Below are 19868 nucleotides of genomic sequence, written 5' to 3' on the forward strand. Positions count from 1 at the left end.
TAGTGTCAGTCCGGCACGTAGCTAACCCCTTTCTGCGTCCTCGTGACACCAAAATACGACTTCATTTAATTAATTACTTAGTTTTATTTACGTTTCCTTTTAAGACCAATTTGTGATGGTGAGTATTTATCTAAGAAATGTTACTGGTTTTGGATTTCCAGTCTCAAAATGTATTCCCCAGAAAGTATAACATTTTATAATTATTATCCAACATGCGATACAATTACAATTCAAGTATAAACTTGTATACGATGTGAAATGCCATGCAACCTGAATTACCCTGCACATCCTTAAGAAAGTTAAATACATTAAAAGGAAAAAGCTATATTGTAGTGTGAGCTCTACAGTAAGCCAATGACTGACCAGTTGCTAGTGATTGGTTGGCTGGAGACTTACCGTAGCTGAACAGCAGGAGGTTCTGTCGTGATCTGTCAACAAGAAGCAGGAACCTACAGTAAAAGTGAATTATCAAACAAGATGTCCTGACATAGATGTTCCTTCTTTGAAGGTTCGTATTTTATTTTTGTATTTATGAGAACAGTGAGAATATTTACAATGGTAAGTGGAGCTACTGTGCAAACGGTAACGTCGATGTTTCGTACTGTAAATATATTAACTCAGCTAACGCGTGTTGTTGTTAAGCTAGGTTATGTTTGACTACTCGTAAGCTTAAGCTGCTGCTAGTTGGCATACAGTTCTGCTTTTTGAATATTTGACAGATATCAATATATATTTGTCTGACTCAGTGGGTGTGTGTCTCTACTCAAAGTCTAGGGAAAGGCTTATCCCGTTGAGACTGTAGCTGACATGTCGTTGGATGAAGAAGTGGAGACAATTCTAAACGGCGAAGGACTGGAAGTGACTGAGTTTGATTCAGCACCGGATAAAGTCAAACCTGTCGTGCTGAGAAAGACTGTCACATACATAGTGTCCGCCCTTATCTTCAACTCAAAGGTTGGTTGTAGTAGTATGTTGCTAAGCTACACTTGCATCCTGTGTTCACCCGTTCGTAAGGATTTGGATTTGATCGGTGTTACTGCCAACTGGTTTTCAAACCTACTGGTTTCCCAGCTGTGCGTTCACCTATCAGTCTGCCTCTATCACCAGATTCGGTACAAATTCACAAACATATTAATGCCAAATCAAGATGTTACCTGAAGGCCAAGGTACGTATACGTACAGTTATAACTGATTTCATGACATTCTATGAGCTAGAATAGCTCGCAGCGTAAAGCAATGGCCTTTGGTATAGTAGGTGTTTTGCTCGAGTGCGATCCAATCCCACTTCATGCGACCAGGGGCGATTCTAGGATCAGAACTTTTGGGGTGCTCAGCCCCCAATGAGAATGTATCATTAATACAATGCCTTGCATAAGTGCTAAACCCCCTTGCTAATAAATCCCTAATTTTACTGGATAACAATTAATACATTTATGTATTATTATGCATAATATTGAATGAATAAAAAAACTAAGGATGTCCCTTTCTCCATGAACTACCAGCATAAAATGATAATAAACAATATATTTTTTAAAACATTTTATAATTATTTTTAGGGGTGCTGAGATTAAATTTAGGAGTGCTTGAGCACCCCTAAAAATGGTCTAAAATCGCCACTGTGCGAGCCTGCAAATGTTTTATTTTGACGTAAATGGTAATGTAGTGCGCAGGTAGCCTATACGTTTATATGCGCCAAAGCAGATATGAGATCAGACTAGAAAAATCGCCAGTAATATTTTTGTGAATTTGTGATGTATCTGGTGATAGAGGCAGACTGATAGGTGAACGCACAGCTGAGAAACCAGTAGGTTTGAAGACCTGTTGGCTTGTAACACCGGCTATATATTCCCCTACTAAGGTCATTAGATAGCTTACTGACCTGACACTATATGGCTCAAGCTCTTTAATGACAACTTAACTGTAGTTCTGACAGACTACAGCTTGGAGGCTTTGAAAAAAAAAACTGTAATTCAACAGATTGTTTTGTAGCTGAACTGAATTTGTAACTGAACTATCGATCTACTATCTCTTTATTACTCATGTAGGACACCCTGTACATTTAACTCTTTCTCTCTCATTCCTTACCCCTTATATCTACATGTAGAATGAGGTCCTGGTCGTGCAGGAGGCAAAGCAAGACTGCTTAAAGCAGTGGTACCTCCCAGCCGGAAGGATGGAGGAAGGGGAGACTATTGAGGAAGCCATGAAGAGGGAAGTAAAGGAGGAGGCAGGCTTTGACTGCCAGCCAATCACCTTGCTCTTGGTTCAGGAACAGGGGCCCCAGTGGATCAGATTTGCCTTCCTGGCAGAAATCACAGGTTTGACCTCTTGAACTAATGCATAAACATTCAAGACTCCCTTTTTGAGGAATCACCTGAGTTTACCTGTCCAATGAATTACATTCAACTGATATTTCTGAAATGTAGACTGAAATGTTGGGATGAACAAATGCGAAAAAGCGAATCCTCACGTTTCTCCCATGTCTGTTCCAGGAGGCTCCCTGAAGACCCTGAAGGAGGCGGACGCAGAGTCCCTCCAGGCGGGGTGGTGGGACCAGGAGTCCCCCCTCCCCCTGCGGGGCCAGGACATCATGCGTCTCATCAACGCCGGGCTGAAGTACCGGCAGAAGGCCTGGCACCCCACCGTGCTCCCCATCGACCTGCCCTGCCACATGGTGGTCCAGAGGCTGCTGCTGGCCTTCACCAGTCCAGCCAAGGAGCTCTGGCTGCTGGTGAGCTTGGCGGGCTCCAGAGGGCCCCACCTCCCCGTGGCCGTGGCCCTGAAGACCCACACGGTGACCTGGGCAGCCGACGTTATGGTCCAGGAGGCTATGCCCTCCTCCTACTACCAGATGGACATCGAGACCTGGGGCCTGCTGAGTCTGCAGCACAACGGCCGGGTCCCGGGGAAGACAGACGGGCTCTGCTTCAACCTGCTGGCCTCCTTGCTGCACAGCGATGGCCCCCCACTGGACCAGCCCCCCCTGGTGGAGAGCCCCCGCTACCAGTGGTACAAGGTGGACAAACCGCCCCTGAAGGACAGGATCCTAGAGAGGTTGAAGGACGTGTCGCTCCTGCCTGTACACAGTCTGTACTGATGGAGGACAGAGAGAATATGGGTTCTGTTTCCTTCTTAAAGGATCCTGTGGATGCAGACTTATGACAGATGCATGGGCTCTAAGACCATACTGTATAAGGCCGTGCATGACTGAAAAGAAGTTGCTTGTTAGTGAGGAAAGGTATCAGAGGTCAAAGGTTATCTAAGGCCCCTGTCCATACTGACAGAGGAGGAGCTTCAGGTAACTGGTCATGTGATCCTGCGTCTGTGATTGGACCTGGCATAGGGCCTACTGGGAAAGACTACAAAGAATCTTTGTGAGATTATGGAAACATAAAACAGAAGCTGTTTAAACGTACTGTTTTTTTTAACTTGGAATGATTTTAAATATTTAAATGGTTGGATAAACTGCAAAATGTATTATAAGCAATCTAATCCGTCCCTCACGGCTTATTGTCATGATGTATGCACCACTATCTATGCACGGACAAGAAACCAATAAACAATCCAATAATAAACAATAGCCCAAATCAAAGTAGATGTTTTATAGTGTCTCAACTGACACGTCTCTGTGATGTTACACTCACATGATTGTATTTGATGAGAGTTGAAAATGTACAGCAAGAACTCTAAGGAAAACTGGAGCATGCTTTAAAGATTGTACGTGAGTGGTTCCTACCCCCCCTCTAAGCTTGGCAGGGGAACACAGGCCAGCTCACATCAGAGGACAGACACAGACAGGAAGTAAACATGAAGACAGGCATCTTCTCTCTGAGGTCTGGCTTCACACTGGTCTACTGCATGTATGGGCTCTCAGGCAACGAGGTGGAGCGATTATTCAGGTTAAGATAAATAAAATATTATTTGCAGAGTTACTATGAAAAACATAAGATTAAAGTAAAAATAAAAAGATACGTAAAACACTTATGACTTCACAATAAACTTTAAATAGAGATGTGCAAGGTTGTCTTTTAAAGTCTCTTCTATCCTGAAAAGTACCAGTAGTCATAGTCGACAATCTTTGTAGTTGAACTCAGTCCTCTTAATTGTTTAGAGAGTACTTGTGCAACTGATGCAATAAAAAGCTTTCTAGTACCATCCAAAGACAGTAGTCTTGTCCAGAACCAACTCCTTCCCCAAATACCAAGAACAGTGTAGGCCTGTAGAGGGTCTGTAGACACATTGAAAGCCTGGTCACAAGGCCTTCTGTCATCACGAAGGCTACATCAAAACACCTTCATGTTTCACAAAGCAGACATGGAAGAGGTTTCTCATATTCAAAAGAAACATATGATGTCTATCCGAGTCCCCTCAGGTCCACAGTATTGAGAAGTAGATGGTTCTAGAAGCCCTGGACAATCCATCGAGATGACTGTTCCGGATGTGCTGTCGCGTGTTCCGTTGAAGAGTCCACGTTATAAACATAGTGTTCTGGGGGAAGTATCTGACAGCACTGTTTCAGGTTAAGAGTATCAAGTTGTCCAGGATCAGTATGAGGCGCTGGGCAGTTTAACGAAAGCGATGGCTGCCAGTTCTTTGCAGAACTCTTCTAGAACGATCACTCCCTTCAGCAGGGTCACGTGATCCACACTAAAAAACACACACACACACATAATCAAATGAGAGGTTCATCATATGATTGAAGACAGATTTGTAATATATACATATTTAGTGCCCTACAGCTGCTAATGAAATAACACTCGCCCGACCACAGTCATATCTGGTTGGTCTGTACGATAGAGGTCCAAGAAGATCCCAGAGAGTCTTGTTGACTACTGACCCGGTCTCTGCCTCTAGGCCCATCAGCTGTCCCCGGACCTGGACCAGCTTCTCCGTCACGTTCGAGACGATCTGGATCCTCTGCATCAGCTCTCCTATCACCTTCACACACACACAGAGAATACTCAGAGACACACACAGAGAGAACACTCAGAGACACACACACACACACACAGATAACACTCAGAGACACACACACACACACACACAGAACATTCAGCGCGGTCAGAGACACACACAGGCCCGCTGAAACATCAGCAACAAACAGACGGCATTGTTATCACCGGTTGGAAAGGGAGAGGAGGAGGAGGAGAGGGAGGGAGGGAGGGAGGGAGGGAGGGAGGGAGGGAGGGAGGGAGGGAGGGAGGGAAGGAGGGAGGGAGGGAGGGAGGGAGGGAGGGAAGGGGGGAGGGAGGGAGTGGGTGGATGGATGGGTGGAGGTGTTATCTGATGAAGGCAGAAGAGTGAGTGAAAGAGAACACAGAGAGAGAGAGAGAGAAAGAGAGAGAGAGAGAGGTGATTGGGTAGTGGTGTTGTCTTAGGAACGCAAAGGAGTGAGAGAAACAAGCGTAGTGAGGCAGAGGAATGTGGGTGGCGATATCACTTTGACCAGGTCAGAACAGTGTGTGAGAGGGACAAGAGAGGGAGAGGGAGGAGTAAGGTAGCGAGGCAGAGGAATGTGGACGGGGATATCACGTTACCCTGATGAGGACAGAGAAGAGCGAGCGTGCATCGGGGGCCAGGCTGATGTAGGGGTCCAGGAGGTACTCGTGGAGGAGGGGGTGGGGGAACACGCTCAGCCTGGACAGCACCGACGTCACCTGCAGGTTCAACTCATACGGCTGGAGGGGGGTGGGGGAGAGAGGAAGGAGATGGATCGAGCGAGAGAGGGTTGGTGGGGAAAAAGAGGACATCACTCAAACCACACTGACAGACTTGAATGCGTTGAGGTCATGAGACCAAGGTGACCTCCCTCAACACACCAGCAGATCGTACACGAGTCATGACAGCATACCTGCTCTAGGATCCGTCCAATCCTGTCGAACAGGACTTTCAGGAAGTGTCCCTCAAAGAAGTCTGAACTCACTGCAGAGGAATCGGACTGTACAGGGGTGTCTGGCCAATCCCAGCCCTGCGAGAGCGCTGTGCAATCTTTCAACTAGGCAGGGAGCAAAAAAGTGAGGTCTCAAAACTATGTGGAAAGCAATGCACAAAGGAACGTTATACTAGTGTACTTCACTCTATCGTATGAGTTCAGAAACGTGCTCACCAGTTTGTGAGCGTCATGAACGTAAGTGTTGTAGCCTGCGCCCTGAAGGAGGTGGGAAGACTTCGCTTCCTGAGGGACCAGGCACAGGAAACTGTAACACACACACACACACACACACCCACACACACACACACACACACACCCACACACACACTCTAGTCACCATCAAGCAGTGATATCCCAGTCTCATCAACCGTGGTGGTGGGGCATCCTGTGGATGTACCTGTTGACACTGTCAGCTGCCTGGTTGTGGGGGGGTTCTCCTGAGAGGGAGGGGGTGCGCTGGGGCAGCTGGTCAGGACAGAAGTCACTGTCAGGGTACAGGCTGTCTGTGAAGAAGGGGTCCTCCTCCAGCTCTCTGGACACACACACACACACACACACAAACACACACACAGAAAGATTCTTCATACTGAGGAGAGCGCCCAGCCTCTTCTAACACGTGACGTCGCGGACGTGAACTCACTCGCTGTCTTCCAGAGCCTCGTACTGGTGATGGCGGTCGTCCCCGAGTGTGTGTGTGGCGTAGCAGCGACGCTCCAGGTTCCTCAGCACCAGGTTGGACAGGATGTCCCGGTGAGGCTTCTGAAGCAGCTCCTCGAACAGGCGCAGGCTGATGATGCTGATCTAGGAGAGAGAGGGAGGGATAGAGGGCGAGAGAGTTATTTTGGGGGGTTGAATTCAGTCATTCAGATGAGAGCATGCATTGGGGGGAAGGTAGATGGAAAAATAAGCTGTTCACTATGAAGAAATGTTTATGTCCTCGTTGTCTATCTTCACGTCTGGATTTAAGGGATTAAATGAGCTCATGCTGCCGCAGAGGATCCCAACTTCAGACTGCTGCTGAGAAGAGACAAGCCAACTGAGCACAGAAAAGCCTGGCTTAGCCTCGTCTAGATTTAGTATAACCTAAATGGACTGCATTTCTATGGCGCGTTTCTACCTTAGCGGCACTCTAACCTAGCCTGACCTTTCCTATCTTTAGCCTAGCATAGCATAGCCTAGCCTTATCTTTAGCCTTAGCCTAAGCCAGTGGTTCTCAATCCTGGTCCTCTGGAACAACCTGCCCTGCATGTTTTAGATATTTCCCTGCTCCAACACACCTGATTCAAATAAATGGGCTTGATAACAACCCACTAAATTGTAATCAGGTGTATTTGAGGAGGGAAACATCTATCCATAGCTTTCCATCATAGATGGGATCACCTAACTTACAGAGTGAAATGCTCTCCCACTGGGCCATACCCAGCACAGCCATAGTCCTTCCCTACCTCATCAGAGACGTGGTCGCAGTGCTCTATGAGGTGGTAGCGCAGGACGTGTGTCTCCGTGTCCAGTCGCAGCTCTCCCTCCGTCTCACGGCCCAGGATGTAGTTCACCAGCTCGTCCAGCAGGGCGGCGGACTGGACGTGACGCACCATGCGGCCCAGCAGCGCCGTGCCGACCAACACACCCGCCTCGGACCTAAAACACACACGCAGTTGTTTTTGTTTACACTCCTGATATTGGGCACACACTGGGTCGGTCAACACCCTTGTAGCAGACATGGTACAGCTATGCTCTATTAACTACATTGACATTCATCTGGAGTCAACTCACATTTGCAGTAGTTGAGGTTGCAGTTTGTTGACAAGCAGCTGCTGGTGAATCTCACCGGCCAGTTTCACAGCTAGAATCTGGAAGATTCAACACAAGAGAACACAAGTTAAGACAGAATCCAATCTCCTCATGAAATGCCTTAGATCTATCAGGTTTGGGACAAAATACATCTAGTCTACTGTCCATAAGGAGCCACTGTTAACCTATTTTTTACAAACATACCTGAAGGTTAACAAGGATGCATATTCTTAGTGCCTTAGGACCTTGGTGAGTTTCTTACCTTTGGTGCCTCATTCATCAAGTGATCCAGGTAGTCCAGCCAGGAGAAGAATCTCTCCATCACATCACTTCCAGGAAATGACACACTGTCTTCAATACCGCCCTGGGAAAACTGTGTGCTAAGGAGCAACAACGTCATTAATAACAACAGTTACAAACACGACATTAGGAAACACACCAATAACATCGTAATAGCAGATAGTGTAGATTTATCACTTATCTGTACATCTCTGTTTATACTCTTATCCTTGATTCCTTTAGTCCTCCCTTACCCCTCCCCTCCCCTCCCATACCCCCCCCCCCTCCCCCCCCTCACCTCCAGTGTGTGTGTGGGAGGCTCAGGATGTCCCCAGGATCCAGGCTGGAGGGGATGAGGCTGTAGAACTCACACAACCTCCCGGCCAGCAGGGGGCAGAGTGGAGTCATCTCAGCCAGAACCTTCAGCGTCTCCTCTCTCTGGACGCTGGTGAGCAGCAGAAGGCTCTCATAGGCCTTCAGGGCCACTCGACTTTTCTAGAGGAGTCGATGACCAACAGAAGAAGACTAAATGATGGTAATTTGATGTCATGTATTCATTTAGCAGATTAAGCTTTTCTCCAAAGCAAGGTACAGGGGGATTTTGGAACCTGCAACTCAATTGATCTGCAGTCAAACACTCTACAACAACTGAGCTATGCCCATCATCCACTTTAAACCTCAGATGAATTTCTGTTGGTTGGTTTGTAAGAGAGCTTGCACTGACACGCACACACACCTGGCTCCTGCTTAAGTGCATCAGAACATGGATGAGGCCTGTGTTGTCTGGAGGAGGGAAGGAGGGAGATGAAGGGGTGGGACCAGGACTAGGAGTTGTAGATTCTGATTGGCTAGGGGTGGAGGCTGAGGAGGGTGATTGGTCAGAAGGCACTGTCTCTTTGTTGGAAGCGTCACTTTTCTCCTCAGAGGTGGAGCTAGACCTCTTGGAGAGCATGCCTTGCGTAATCTGCAGGATCGAGACAGACAGGACAGCATGATTACAAGTCAAAGCAACGGTCAAAGTCCTAATAATGACTCCATAACATGATTTTAGGAGTTTAATATACTATTACACGTGTAAAGGTGTTTTAATAATAGTGTCTGAAGCCTGAGCATGCTGGTGTAGAGGTATGATAGCATGGGGAGTGTGGAGGATAAATCTGAGGGCAGGTTAGTTGAGGAAATGTTTAAACACCTCTAAAATGTAGTTAAGGATGTAGGGGTCCTGTTTGATTCTGGAGCAGACGACCAATAGGAATTGAGCCTCCTCTTTCTCTGCTTGGGAACCAGGAAGTCCACACAGTCGGATGAGCTTCTGTTGAACCCACACCAGGAGAGAGGATGTAGTTCAGATCCATGTGTTAAAGTAATTATATCAAAGTGATCAGAACTCAGACTTTTCTTTGGGTTATTCTAGAACATGGAATGTCAGATGATTGTTGAAGATGGGGGGGTGAGTACTTCTGAAATAACTGAGTTATTCAGGCATGCAATGTTGATATTGTTCATTGTGCCTGGTAGCCGACATGTGGTTACTTTGCGCTGTGTCTAGTAAATTCAGAATGCTCCGTGACTCTAATAAAATACTGTTGCACTTCTGAACCTTGAACTTTCAATTTACTTTCTACATGCATTACTTCTAGGACACTTTGGATAAAAGTGTCAACTAAATACAGATGTAATGTTAAATGTCACACGAACTAGCTACAGACAGCTCTGAGTACAGGACTGCAGCCTACCTGGACTGGCCTGTAGATATTGATGAGGTGGAGGACAGGCTTCTGGATCTGAGCCAGTAACTTGGAGAAGAAAATCAGCACCTGCTGGTTCATCCCTGGAGGGTACTAGGAACAAACAGTACAAGATATGTTACTGTGTTTGTGTTAGGTTGTGTGTGTGAGAGAGCAAGAGAGAGCGAGAGAGAGAGAGTGAGAGAGAGAGAGACAGAGAGAGAGCAAGCGAGTGAAAAAGATACAGAAATTGAAAGAGTCCGAGAGAGATAAAGTGAGAGCGAGAGAGACAAAGAGAGACACAAAGAGAGACACAAAGAGAGAGACAAAGAGAGAGAGAGTGAGACACAGGCAAACAGAAAGAGAGTAGGGCAACAGCACAGGGCACAGCAGCGTTTCGCCCCAACCTGTGCCTTGCCCAGGGTGCACAGGGTCTCCAGCAGCTTGTGCTGCAGCAGGTACTCCATGCAGGGCCCCGTCTCCTCCAGGCCCTGCTCCCCCTCCTCATACACCAGGATGTCCAGCATCTGCTTCAGCCTCCAGGGGATGTCAGTCTGCTTCACAGGCTGAGTCTCATCTGAACAACCGGGAACAGAATAAAGCTCTTAATGCACGCTCAGCTGCTACCGAGTAGGCTGTTTCACGGCAGAAGTCGTTTGGGATGCATGACAAACACATTAAGCGTGGTTGGTGGATTCAGATGCAAGTGAATGATCAAACGGAGACATTTAGAAAAATTGTACAGGAATAGGAGATATATTTTCACATAGTGCAAAGCACTGGTCCCCAGTGAGAGTGATATCTAAAAACTGTCTGTGTCAACGGTTGATACAAGAGCAAATATTGTACATGGTTTACTTATGGAAACATTATTATCTTGATTTGCAAGTGTCTTACCATTAGTTACAATGTAATAATTGGTGATTCCTTTCCAGTGCTCCACAAACGAGTCTAACAGATTAACAGAGGGCTCTCTCTGAAAGAACAAGGAACATGGTGTAATTCCTCAACTCAAACTGTCAATTTGAGGCAATATGGGTGTCACATTGACCAGTCTTGTATGAAATGAGGACACTGTTTAGGAACGTAGCTTCCTACTGCTGTCTGCGAATTTACCCCAACCACCACCTGCCCCAGCTGCCAAACCTGTTGGAATGTGCCTGGGGGTTCCACGTGAGCTAAATGAGCCAGCACAACAGCAGGGGAAGAAGATTGCTAGCGCTTCAAGCTTATTGTCAACAAACTTCTCAATAACAATATCATTTGATATTAACCATCCTCTCGACCTTCATAACAATAGCTATATATATATATGATTCACAGGATATGCAGAACCAAACCTGTCAAATTCTCGGCAGCTAAACAGTGACAAAAACGCCAAATCCACACTGCTGGCTATAAACTAGCTAGACAGCTGGCTAGCTAACGCGTAGTGTCGATCGAGTTGTTGTCAGCTGCTAGCATCGGGCAACTTGTTGCTACAACGTTTTATTTGTCAAGCAAGCACTTGACAGTCAAACATGGCAAGAACAATCAATGAAAACATGACCACAATGTGTAATACATATGTAGTCACTGTAAACGCTTGATAGATAGTAAAGCAAAGTTAGCAAAGTTAAAGCATAGCTATCCAAGCTAGTCAGGTCAATTGACACTGACCAGCTATTCTAACTGTGTCAAAAAGAAGGCTCACCGTTTCCAACGCCTGCTGAAATAGACTCGTGAGTTTACTAAACATGTCCATCGCAATTTTCAATACAGACAAGAGGAGCTAGCTAATGAAATACATTTCTGCATAACATATACTTTTATCTAGCTAACAACATGGGATCCCCAAAACGACAGCCGATCCATGTTGACAAAGTCAGGGATCCTGTTCTGTCAGGGGGGGGGGGGGGTTGTCTACGGCGACAGAAAGGTGACTTGCTGGAATCAACATAAATTCGTTTCTTAATCCTGGCATAATTATGAACCTCATCCAAACCATATTTCAGGATACTATACACATTTAAAAAAAGACACAAATTATTTTATACAGAAAATCTTTAATGAAGATGTTTAGATAATTAGTGTATTTTATTTTTTACCACAGATATCAGATGACCGCATTTACATTTAGACCAGTCAAAAATTAAATATTTCAGCCATGCCAAACATTTCAGTGATAGTTCATGGTTAGAAACCCTTCATTAAAATTATTTTCCAAACATATGTGCACGGTGTAACTATGCTGTTTCAGTTATAGGAAGTTGTATACCATACACAACGCGTAGCCTATGTAATTCATATGCCTATAGCATCGTAGCTGTAGACTACATGAACTGATAACGTTTATCGTAATCAGTGGTCAGACCAGTGCGATGTCCACTCCGATGATTGTGGACACGTAGCCTACATAGTTACAGTAATGCATAGGTTACTTTAAGTTAGAGAGAAAACAATTTAAAGGTGTTCCTCTAACTGGAGAACCTTAACGACCCTGAATTCCTGAGACAGGCTTCCACAAAGCACAACCAGAATCACCAGAACATCACAGGAGAAAACAACGTCTCTCCTGCTGTTAATGCAGCTGTTTTAATGGACAAAAATGAGCTATTACATGAGCAGGATTATCTCCTTGGAAGGTTGACATTTCCAAAGACTAGGATATAAAGAGTAGAAAATAGACAAGAGATCCCTACATTATTGAGGTGCTGTATTCAATTAATACAAAAGTACCCAAAAACCAAAATACAATACAAAGAGTTGTGCATGTTCCACATGCACAGTAATATCATGTTCAGTGCAATATATACTAAGACAAAACAGGGAATGTGTACAAGGTAGTTCTTCACAAGATGGTCAATGTTGACAAGATAGCCTGAGTCAGGCTGAAGCCTTGGTCTCCCACTCCTACAAAACGAGAAAACAACAAACACTCTTAGACTGTTACAATAGATGATCACAGATGAGAACAATTTACTGACTAAAACCATAGAAGAAGACCTGTCTGTAATACAGTTGTGAGGTGTCACGGGGGTAGTTGATCAGCCAGGCATCCCGTAACATGAATCATTCATCATACTACGCTCTTCTGTCAGGGTGGCCCCACGGGAATGTGCACAAACTCTGACACAAGGTCAGCTTTACAAGTTAATTAGGCTAATTCGCCAAATTGCCACTCCAAACAGAGAGAGACAAGGACAGATAATGTCAAAGTAGTATCATATGACTGCTTTTAAGCACTGTGATCTAACTCTGGAAATGGTCAGGGGGAGTGGACTGAGACCAGCGTGACAGGATATTTCTACAGGACAGCAGCATGTTACTGTGTGTTTGTGTCTGAGACATACCTTCCTCCTTTGGAACACCTTGCCATGCTCTATGAAGATGGAGGACGGAGCTCTCTTCAGAGAGTGCTTCGCAGACGCTGTCCGACGCAGCAAAGGGGTCAAGAACCCACCCTGGGGAAGAGGAAGAAACACAGTCAGTCGGGTCACCTAAGTTGGGTTTGTGGCATCGCAACCAGAGTTGTCACCGCTATTAGTATTTTTAACCTTTATTTAACCAGGAGAGACCCATTGAGATTAAGAATCTATTTATCAAGGAAGACCTGGCCAAAACAGGCAGAAGCACAAACACAGTTAAACAGAAACACCAAAGGAGACAACATTTAGGGAGTTAGTGTCGTAACCAGGTACATTAAAAACATTTACATCTTAAGGAATCTGTCTGTAGTTCTTTCGTTTTTTATTTAAAAGCATGAAGCGAGATTCCAGTTTCAAGTGTGATGGAAACTCAGCCAAGACCAGGTTAGAAACAACCCTGGTCTGACTTTCATTCATTCAGCAGACAGTTTAATACAAAACGACATACAAGGGGGAAATTGAACATGGGGCATCTTGATCTGCAGTCAAATGCTATTCAGCTGAGCTATACACATCCCCATGTATCTCCAGCTGGAGGAGGATAGGCTATACAATGGGCCCTGTGACATGCAGCTTGGGTTTCATTATACTCGGTTTGTTTACAGTGGATCAGTCAGCCCTGCCCGTAAAAGTCTTCCAGGAAAGGCCACGGCAGGACAACTGAGGGTAATGACAGCAAAAGACTCCTCTTTGATCTAACCACTCAGCTCTCTTTATCTGAAAGTTGGAGAACATTTCACATACTCTGTAATTACATCAAGGTGAAGGAGAGCGGGGCCAGGCAATTTTGTTGACGTTTTTGAGTCTGTGATACATATTCTGAACTGTAGGTGGCAGCAATATACTACATCACCCACATGAAGTTGCACCCTGGTTCACATTAAAAAGACAAGGACACTTCAGACAAGGGCAAAATGACTCCCTTAGATGGGTTGTTTAGGAACATCTTTCAGGACCTCCTGTCTCTGTGTGTGTGTGTGTGTGTATGTGTGTGTGTGTGTGTTTGTATGTGTCACTTACCTGTGCCCGTTCAGTACAGAAGGCCAGTGACTGTCTGAAAGAGGTGCGTTTGTTTGCCTTCCCCGCTGTGTTAAGGTTCATCTCTGACCCCGCCCTCAGCTGCACCTTCCTCTTCCCTGTCAGGTCCAGCTTTTGCACACTCCGCTCCATCCCACACACCTTTGTACCTGGAACACACACACACACAAACGCACACACAAACACACATACACAAACATGAACTTGAACTGCAGTCACCGGAGACGCATTCCATAGTTATGGAAGCTTTGCAGGGAGAGGAAAACATTACTGTATATCCAGTGTTTTTCAAGAAGTCTTAAAAGGATTTTATACTATGAGGACTGTGCTACAACCAAACCCCAGGAACGCCAGCTAACCACCAGAATTCTCCGGGCTCCAACCATGAGGGGGAGAACCCTAAACCTCTATCACACAGAGAGGGACTCTTAAGCTGACTGGATAAAGATGAACATTAAGTAGACCTACTGCAGTTGGCCAAAGGAGATGTGGCTTTGCTTAGCCTCCAGGGCAGTCACATTTTCTTCTAATCACTTCTGTTATTTTCTTTTCTATTTCTATATCTATATCTATTTCTATTTCTATTTCTATTCTATTTCTATTTCTATTTCTATTATAATTCTATTTCTATTCTATTTCTATTCTATTTCTATTCTATTTCTATTCAATTTCTATTCTATTTCTATTCTATTTCTATTCTATTCCTATTTCTATTCTATTTCTATTTCTATTTCTATTTCTATTTCTATTTCTATTTCTATTCTATTTCTATTATATTTCTTCTATGCTTTTCTATTTGGTATTGGTTATGAATAGGAACAGAGTGTTTAAACCAATGATCACACTGACACAAAGCCCAAAGCCCATGCAATAAAAAAAAAGTTTGTGCAGATGTAGGAAAAGTCTGTAGAGAATACGTTATAACAACCATGTCATTATACAGACACTTCCCTAATGTGAGCCAGATGTTGGAAAAACATTTCATTTTTAAAGGAGAAAACTCATGAGAACGGGTATATTAACATCTTAAGTGCAGCCACATCATTTTCCCCAAATCACATGTTTTGAACAGAGGAGAGGAAGCAAACGGTTGTCTACTCTGACATCTTTGTTGTTAAGTTCCCAGAGTGACCTAGCACTCTTTGCCAGTGGTTTTAATGAAGTCTAACATAAATTGCTTTTCAATCTCAATTGTATCGTATAGAGCAAGACTCACTGTGATTGGAGAAGATTTCATTGTTGCTGTAGGTGACGGAATCCCTGGATGAGACAGAGTCGCCCCTGGTAACCTTATGAGATTTCTGGAACTTAAGAAAAAACATACATTGATATATTATCATCAACTGATCACACGTACTAGCAGGTTGAACTCCTGCATCACAGATATAACCCCCTTAGACTGGACTTTACCATGTGCTCTAGAATTGAGCTGTTGGAATAGATGGGTTGCGAATGGACTGTTGCACTCATCTGCTGAAAGGGGTCATCCATGTACGCGTTAGACGTGGGGAATCTTCGAGTCTTCAGGCCACTGGAAAGAAAAAAAGCGTTCAATGGATTAATCCCAAAACAGAACAGCTTGACATCACGAAAAGGGTACTATCCCGCAAAGAGTTTGTACTCCCAACAAAGTGCTACGCGAAAATGTGCGCACCAGTAATCGTCATTAAAAAACGATTATTTTGAATTCATCACCTGAGGACCCCGCCAGCATCGAGGTCCGGTGAGGTGTTGTCATGGTGACAGAGGCGGTCGGGCGGACCCTGCGAGGTGCTGCCGTCCTGCAGGAGCTGCAGCCAGCGCTCCTTCTCGTCTGCACAGCTCGCCTGGACGGAGGGAACACAGACTCAGTGCGACCTGGTGTGGACTCGGTCACCTGGTGTGGACTCTGTCACCTGGTGTGGACTCTGTGACCTGGTGTGGACTCTGTGACCTTGTGTGGACTCTGTGACCTGGTGTGGAGTCTGTGACCTGGTGTGGACTCTGTTACCTGGTGTGGACTCTGTGACCTGGTGTGGACTCTGTCACCTGGTGTGGACTCTGTGACCTGGTGTGGACTCTGTGACCTTGTGTGGACTCTGTGACCTGGTGTGGACTCTGTGACCTGGTGTGGAGTCTGTGACCTGGTGTGGAGTCTGTGACCTGGTGTGGACTCTGTGACCTGGTGTGGACTCTGTGACCTGGTGTGGACTCTTTGACCTTGTGTGGACTCTTTGACCTTGTGTGTACTCTTTGACCTGGTGTGGACTCTGTGACCTGGTGTGGAGTCTGTGACCTGGTGTGGACTCTGTGACCTGGTGTGGACTCTGTGACCTGGTGTGGACTCTGTGACCTGGTGTGGAGTCTGTGACCTGGTGTGGACTCTGTGACCTGGTGTGGACTCTGTGACCTGGTGTGGACTCTGTGACCTTGCCATACAAATACATTTGATTTGATTTGACTCTGCGGTAATGTCTTATGTTGGTTAACCGGCTGCACAAATACTCCAGCCTGGCTTGTGGTTGTTTCAAAAGGACACAGACCAATAAAAGGAAATGGAAATAAGAGCAACAACATCAACAACAACAACATCAACAACTTATTCTGAATAATTTCTGATGATGTTTATAATGATGTCTACAATGTTTACTGCTTTTAGATTATCATTGTTAAGTGATTTTATTTATATTTTTTTCTCTATTTGTTGGATCCCAGGAAGATCAGCTAATTCCACTTTGGTGCCAGCTAATGGCGATCCTTTTAACAATAAACAATAAACAATAGCAGCAACAACAACAATAGCAGCAACAACAACAACAAGAGCCACACCACCACCCGACCCCAGTACCTCCAGCACCGCCACCTGGTCCCCGTGTTGGAGCAGGGTGATCCGGTAGGAGCTGGGGGTGTCTGGGCCAGGCCGCACCTCGCAGCCCCGCAGCTGGACCGTGTACTGGGGACTCTCCTCACAGCCCTCCTCACAGTACATCTTCAGCTGCCCCGCCTCCACCTGGCACAGCAAGCTCTGCCATTGGCAGCTCATCAGCACGTTCAGGTAGCCTAAACCAATCAGAGACGCAAAGAGAGAGGTTATGGGAAGGTTTAGCTGTCAAGCTTATACAGTTTTTCCCAATTGCTAAAACACTAAACCCTTTTCTCTGAATCAAATGTTCAGTGAACTAAACCAATTTGTCAAATCAGACACTGTTTTGGCATAACTCTAAACACATTCTAATTCACTAAACACATTTTGCACTGTGATGCACTTGTGCTGCAAAATGGTAAACACAGGCGGCAAACACATATTGTTCACACTTTTTTCTAATGGTGGTTTGAGACAATGTCAGCTTTCACTGTGGTGTCCGTATACAAGAGTAGTTCAACATCAACCTGCATGTTTTTACTCTAAATGTTTGTCTTCCACCATACAGCCCTTTTCTCAAACCAATTGAAGAGTTTTTCTTTGTGTGGCAGTGAAAGGTCTATGACTGAAACCCATATACCAGGGTAAATCACCTGCAGGCAATGGAATTGGCATTTGGTGACATAAGTGTGGAGTGTTTTCAAGGTTGGATCCAGCACACCAGAGGGTTTTTACCATTTTTCTATGTTCTTTGTTGACAGTACTAAGTTGTGATGGTTACTGTAACTCCAATCAAATGTACAGTTTTCTATAGCCCTTTTTACAAGCAATGTCACAGAGGGCTTCACATACGCCGATAGAACTGCCCCTCAGCCAACCTTAACCCTCAAGGTAGACAGGAAAAAACTCCAAGAAAAACTCACTAGAGGAGAAAAAATTGAAGAAACCTTGGGAGGAGCAATTCAGTGAGAGATCCCCTCCCCCAGAGACGGTTGGTGAAAGAGAGGTTCAGAACAAATGCTAAACATAGTCATACATCAGGAAAGTGTCAATGGGTGTTGAAAAACCAAAATCCAGTGTTTACAAATCCAAAATCAATTTCTTTATTGCTGGGTAAATGCATTTACTGTGTATACAAAAACACATTTTTCTTTACATGCAACTAGGCCTGGATTCTGTGTTCTCCATTTTTTTTGTATTGTGTCTAATGATTGCTCATAGTGTTTATATATTGATTTGCTGTGTTTATGATCTGAAAGCATTGTTTAATTTCGAGCACAAGTTACATGGTTTAGGAGGGTCAGAGGTTTTAGAAATGTAGTTTAAATATTTGGTTTTGTGTTTAAAGTTTTGAAAAAACGGTTGACTGTTTCAAGAAATGTGTTTTAGCAATTGTAAAAAACTGTAACATCCCAACCACTTGTGCATACATTGACAGTGTAATGTCTTAACAAGCCTCGTGCTTCCCCAGGTTGTGCCCGTCTGAGCCAAGGCCAGAATGTTGCCAGAGGTGACAATTGAATTCCCCAGGAATCCACCCTGACAATGTGCCACAGTGTTGTGGCAGCTCCCGCTGTGTCGCATGCTGTCAGCTACACCACGCTAATGAGCCAACAATAGAGGGCTGTGTTAGGCTGCTGTTAGGCTGCATGTGAGGGCTGCTGGCTCTCATGACATTTTTATTTCCCATGGGGCTGTTTTAGATGGAGGTATTGATAGACTGCCATGCCAGGGTTAGGTGGAGGAGGGAAAAGGTAGAACGGAGGGGTTTGTTTATGTTGTTCAGGCTCAGAGTTAGTGAGTTCATAGGGTTCATCTCAATACTCTGAGGTTGTTTCTTACTGTGGTAGTCTTTCCTTCAGCATTGCTTTTTGGCCAGAGGAGTGGTTCAAGCTAAATTGTGGGTTCTCTTTCCTGGGATTGGCTAAGTTTGGGGCAAGAGGAGAAGGAGAGGAGAGGAGAGGAGAGGAGAGGAGAGGAGAGGAGAGGAGAGGAGAGGAGAGGAGAGGAGAGGAGAGGAGAGGAGAGGAGAGGAGAGGAGAGGAAAGGAGTGGAGAGGAGAGGAGTGGAGTGGAGTGGAGGGGAGAGGAGGGGTAAGGAGGGGATAGGAGATGAGAGGAGACGGACAGACAGTTGCCTGTTCTTACATTTCTCCTTGATGTCCAGACTGCTGAGGGCAGAGGGCAGGCTGGACAACTTCTCCTCCTCTGAGTCTATGTGTAGGAACGAGCTTGACTGCAGAAAGGGAAAACAAGAGAGGGTAAGAGATGCAGAAAGACACCCCAGAACCCCACCCCCCAACCCCACCCCACCTCACCCCAGAACCCCACCCCAGCCCCTACCCCAGCCCCCACCCCAACCCCAGCCCCCACTTCAGCCCCTACCCAAACCCCTACCCCACCCCCCAACTCAGACCCCACCCCAACCCCTACCTCAGCCCCTTCCCCAGAACCCCATCCCCCTACCTCAGCCCCTACCCCAGCCCCCACCCCAGCCCCCACCCCAGCCCTCACCCCAGCCCCCACCCCAGCCCCCACTCCAGCCTCACCCTGCAAGACTCCAGCCTATCACACTTCAGCAACGACGAGGAGCTCTGGGATTCCAGCTCACAGTACAGCGACCCACTCACTTCCTCGATGATCTACAGAATCATCCAGACAACCAATCAGAGGGGTTAGGAGTCATACACAGGACCAATCATGGTGGTTAAAATTCAAAGGGATAATAGCATAGTGAAGACAGAATTCCACGGGCGTTTTCCCAGTGTCCCCAATGCGGTCCTACAGTAACATACTTCCTTGTGAGATAAGAGAATTTATCTACAACTGGTTGGGCTGTTTGTACAATCATGG

The 19868-nt window shown here is 45.6% G+C and overlaps 3 protein-coding genes across 4 annotated transcripts in view; 1 reads left to right on the forward strand and 2 right to left on the reverse strand.

Annotated features, from left to right (window-relative positions):
- The first annotated feature begins 390 nt into the window (after window positions 1-390).
- Window positions 391-3489, forward strand: nudt18 (nudix (nucleoside diphosphate linked moiety X)-type motif 18). Of its 2 annotated transcripts, none has more exons than XM_047048431.1 (4): window positions 391-558; window positions 770-954; window positions 2105-2318; window positions 2493-3489. In XM_047048431.1, exons 2-4 carry the CDS (start codon window positions 808-810, stop codon window positions 3095-3097), a joined length of 966 nt encoding a protein of 321 aa, XP_046904387.1. In that variant the 5' UTR covers window positions 391-558; window positions 770-807; the 3' UTR covers window positions 3098-3489. The 2 variants fall into 2 exon arrangements, with proteins under 2 accessions (XP_046904387.1, XP_046904386.1); XM_047048430.1 differs by having other exon boundaries at window positions 391-508.
- A 98-nt stretch (window positions 3490-3587) lies between these two features.
- Window positions 3588-11614, reverse strand: fhip2b (FHF complex subunit HOOK interacting protein 2B). Its single transcript, XM_047048429.1, has 17 exons — window positions 11423-11614; window positions 10627-10705; window positions 10137-10306; window positions 9739-9843; window positions 9195-9314; window positions 8739-8966; window positions 8301-8497; window positions 7986-8103; window positions 7706-7782; window positions 7378-7570; window positions 6573-6733; window positions 6330-6464; window positions 6107-6197; window positions 5852-5995; window positions 5538-5678; window positions 4838-4938; window positions 3588-4647 (listed from the first exon to the last, which is right to left on the reverse strand). Exons 1-17 carry the CDS (start codon window positions 11471-11473, stop codon window positions 4545-4547), a joined length of 2214 nt encoding a protein of 737 aa, XP_046904385.1. The 5' UTR covers window positions 11474-11614; the 3' UTR covers window positions 3588-4544.
- A 143-nt stretch (window positions 11615-11757) lies between these two features.
- Window positions 11758-19868, reverse strand: part of si:dkey-220o5.5 (actin filament-associated protein 1-like 2) — a 17159-nt gene continuing 9048 nt past the window's right edge. The window contains exons 7-15 of the mRNA XM_047047989.1: window positions 19565-19657; window positions 19164-19251; window positions 17002-17213; window positions 15870-16000; window positions 15585-15705; window positions 15391-15481; window positions 14157-14323; window positions 13062-13172; window positions 11758-12621 (exon numbers count right to left, since the gene is read on the reverse strand). Of these exons, the coding sequence (XP_046903945.1) occupies window positions 12595-12621; window positions 13062-13172; window positions 14157-14323; window positions 15391-15481; window positions 15585-15705; window positions 15870-16000; window positions 17002-17213; window positions 19164-19251; window positions 19565-19657 (1041 nt within the window). The 3' untranslated portion in view covers window positions 11758-12594. The remainder of the gene's footprint in view (window positions 12622-13061; window positions 13173-14156; window positions 14324-15390; window positions 15482-15584; window positions 15706-15869; window positions 16001-17001; window positions 17214-19163; window positions 19252-19564; window positions 19658-19868) is intronic.

The sequence above is a fragment of the Hypomesus transpacificus genome, chromosome 24, assembly GCF_021917145.1.
Source record: "Hypomesus transpacificus isolate Combined female chromosome 24, fHypTra1, whole genome shotgun sequence".
Taxonomy (NCBI): domain Eukaryota; kingdom Metazoa; phylum Chordata; class Actinopteri; order Osmeriformes; family Osmeridae; genus Hypomesus; species Hypomesus transpacificus.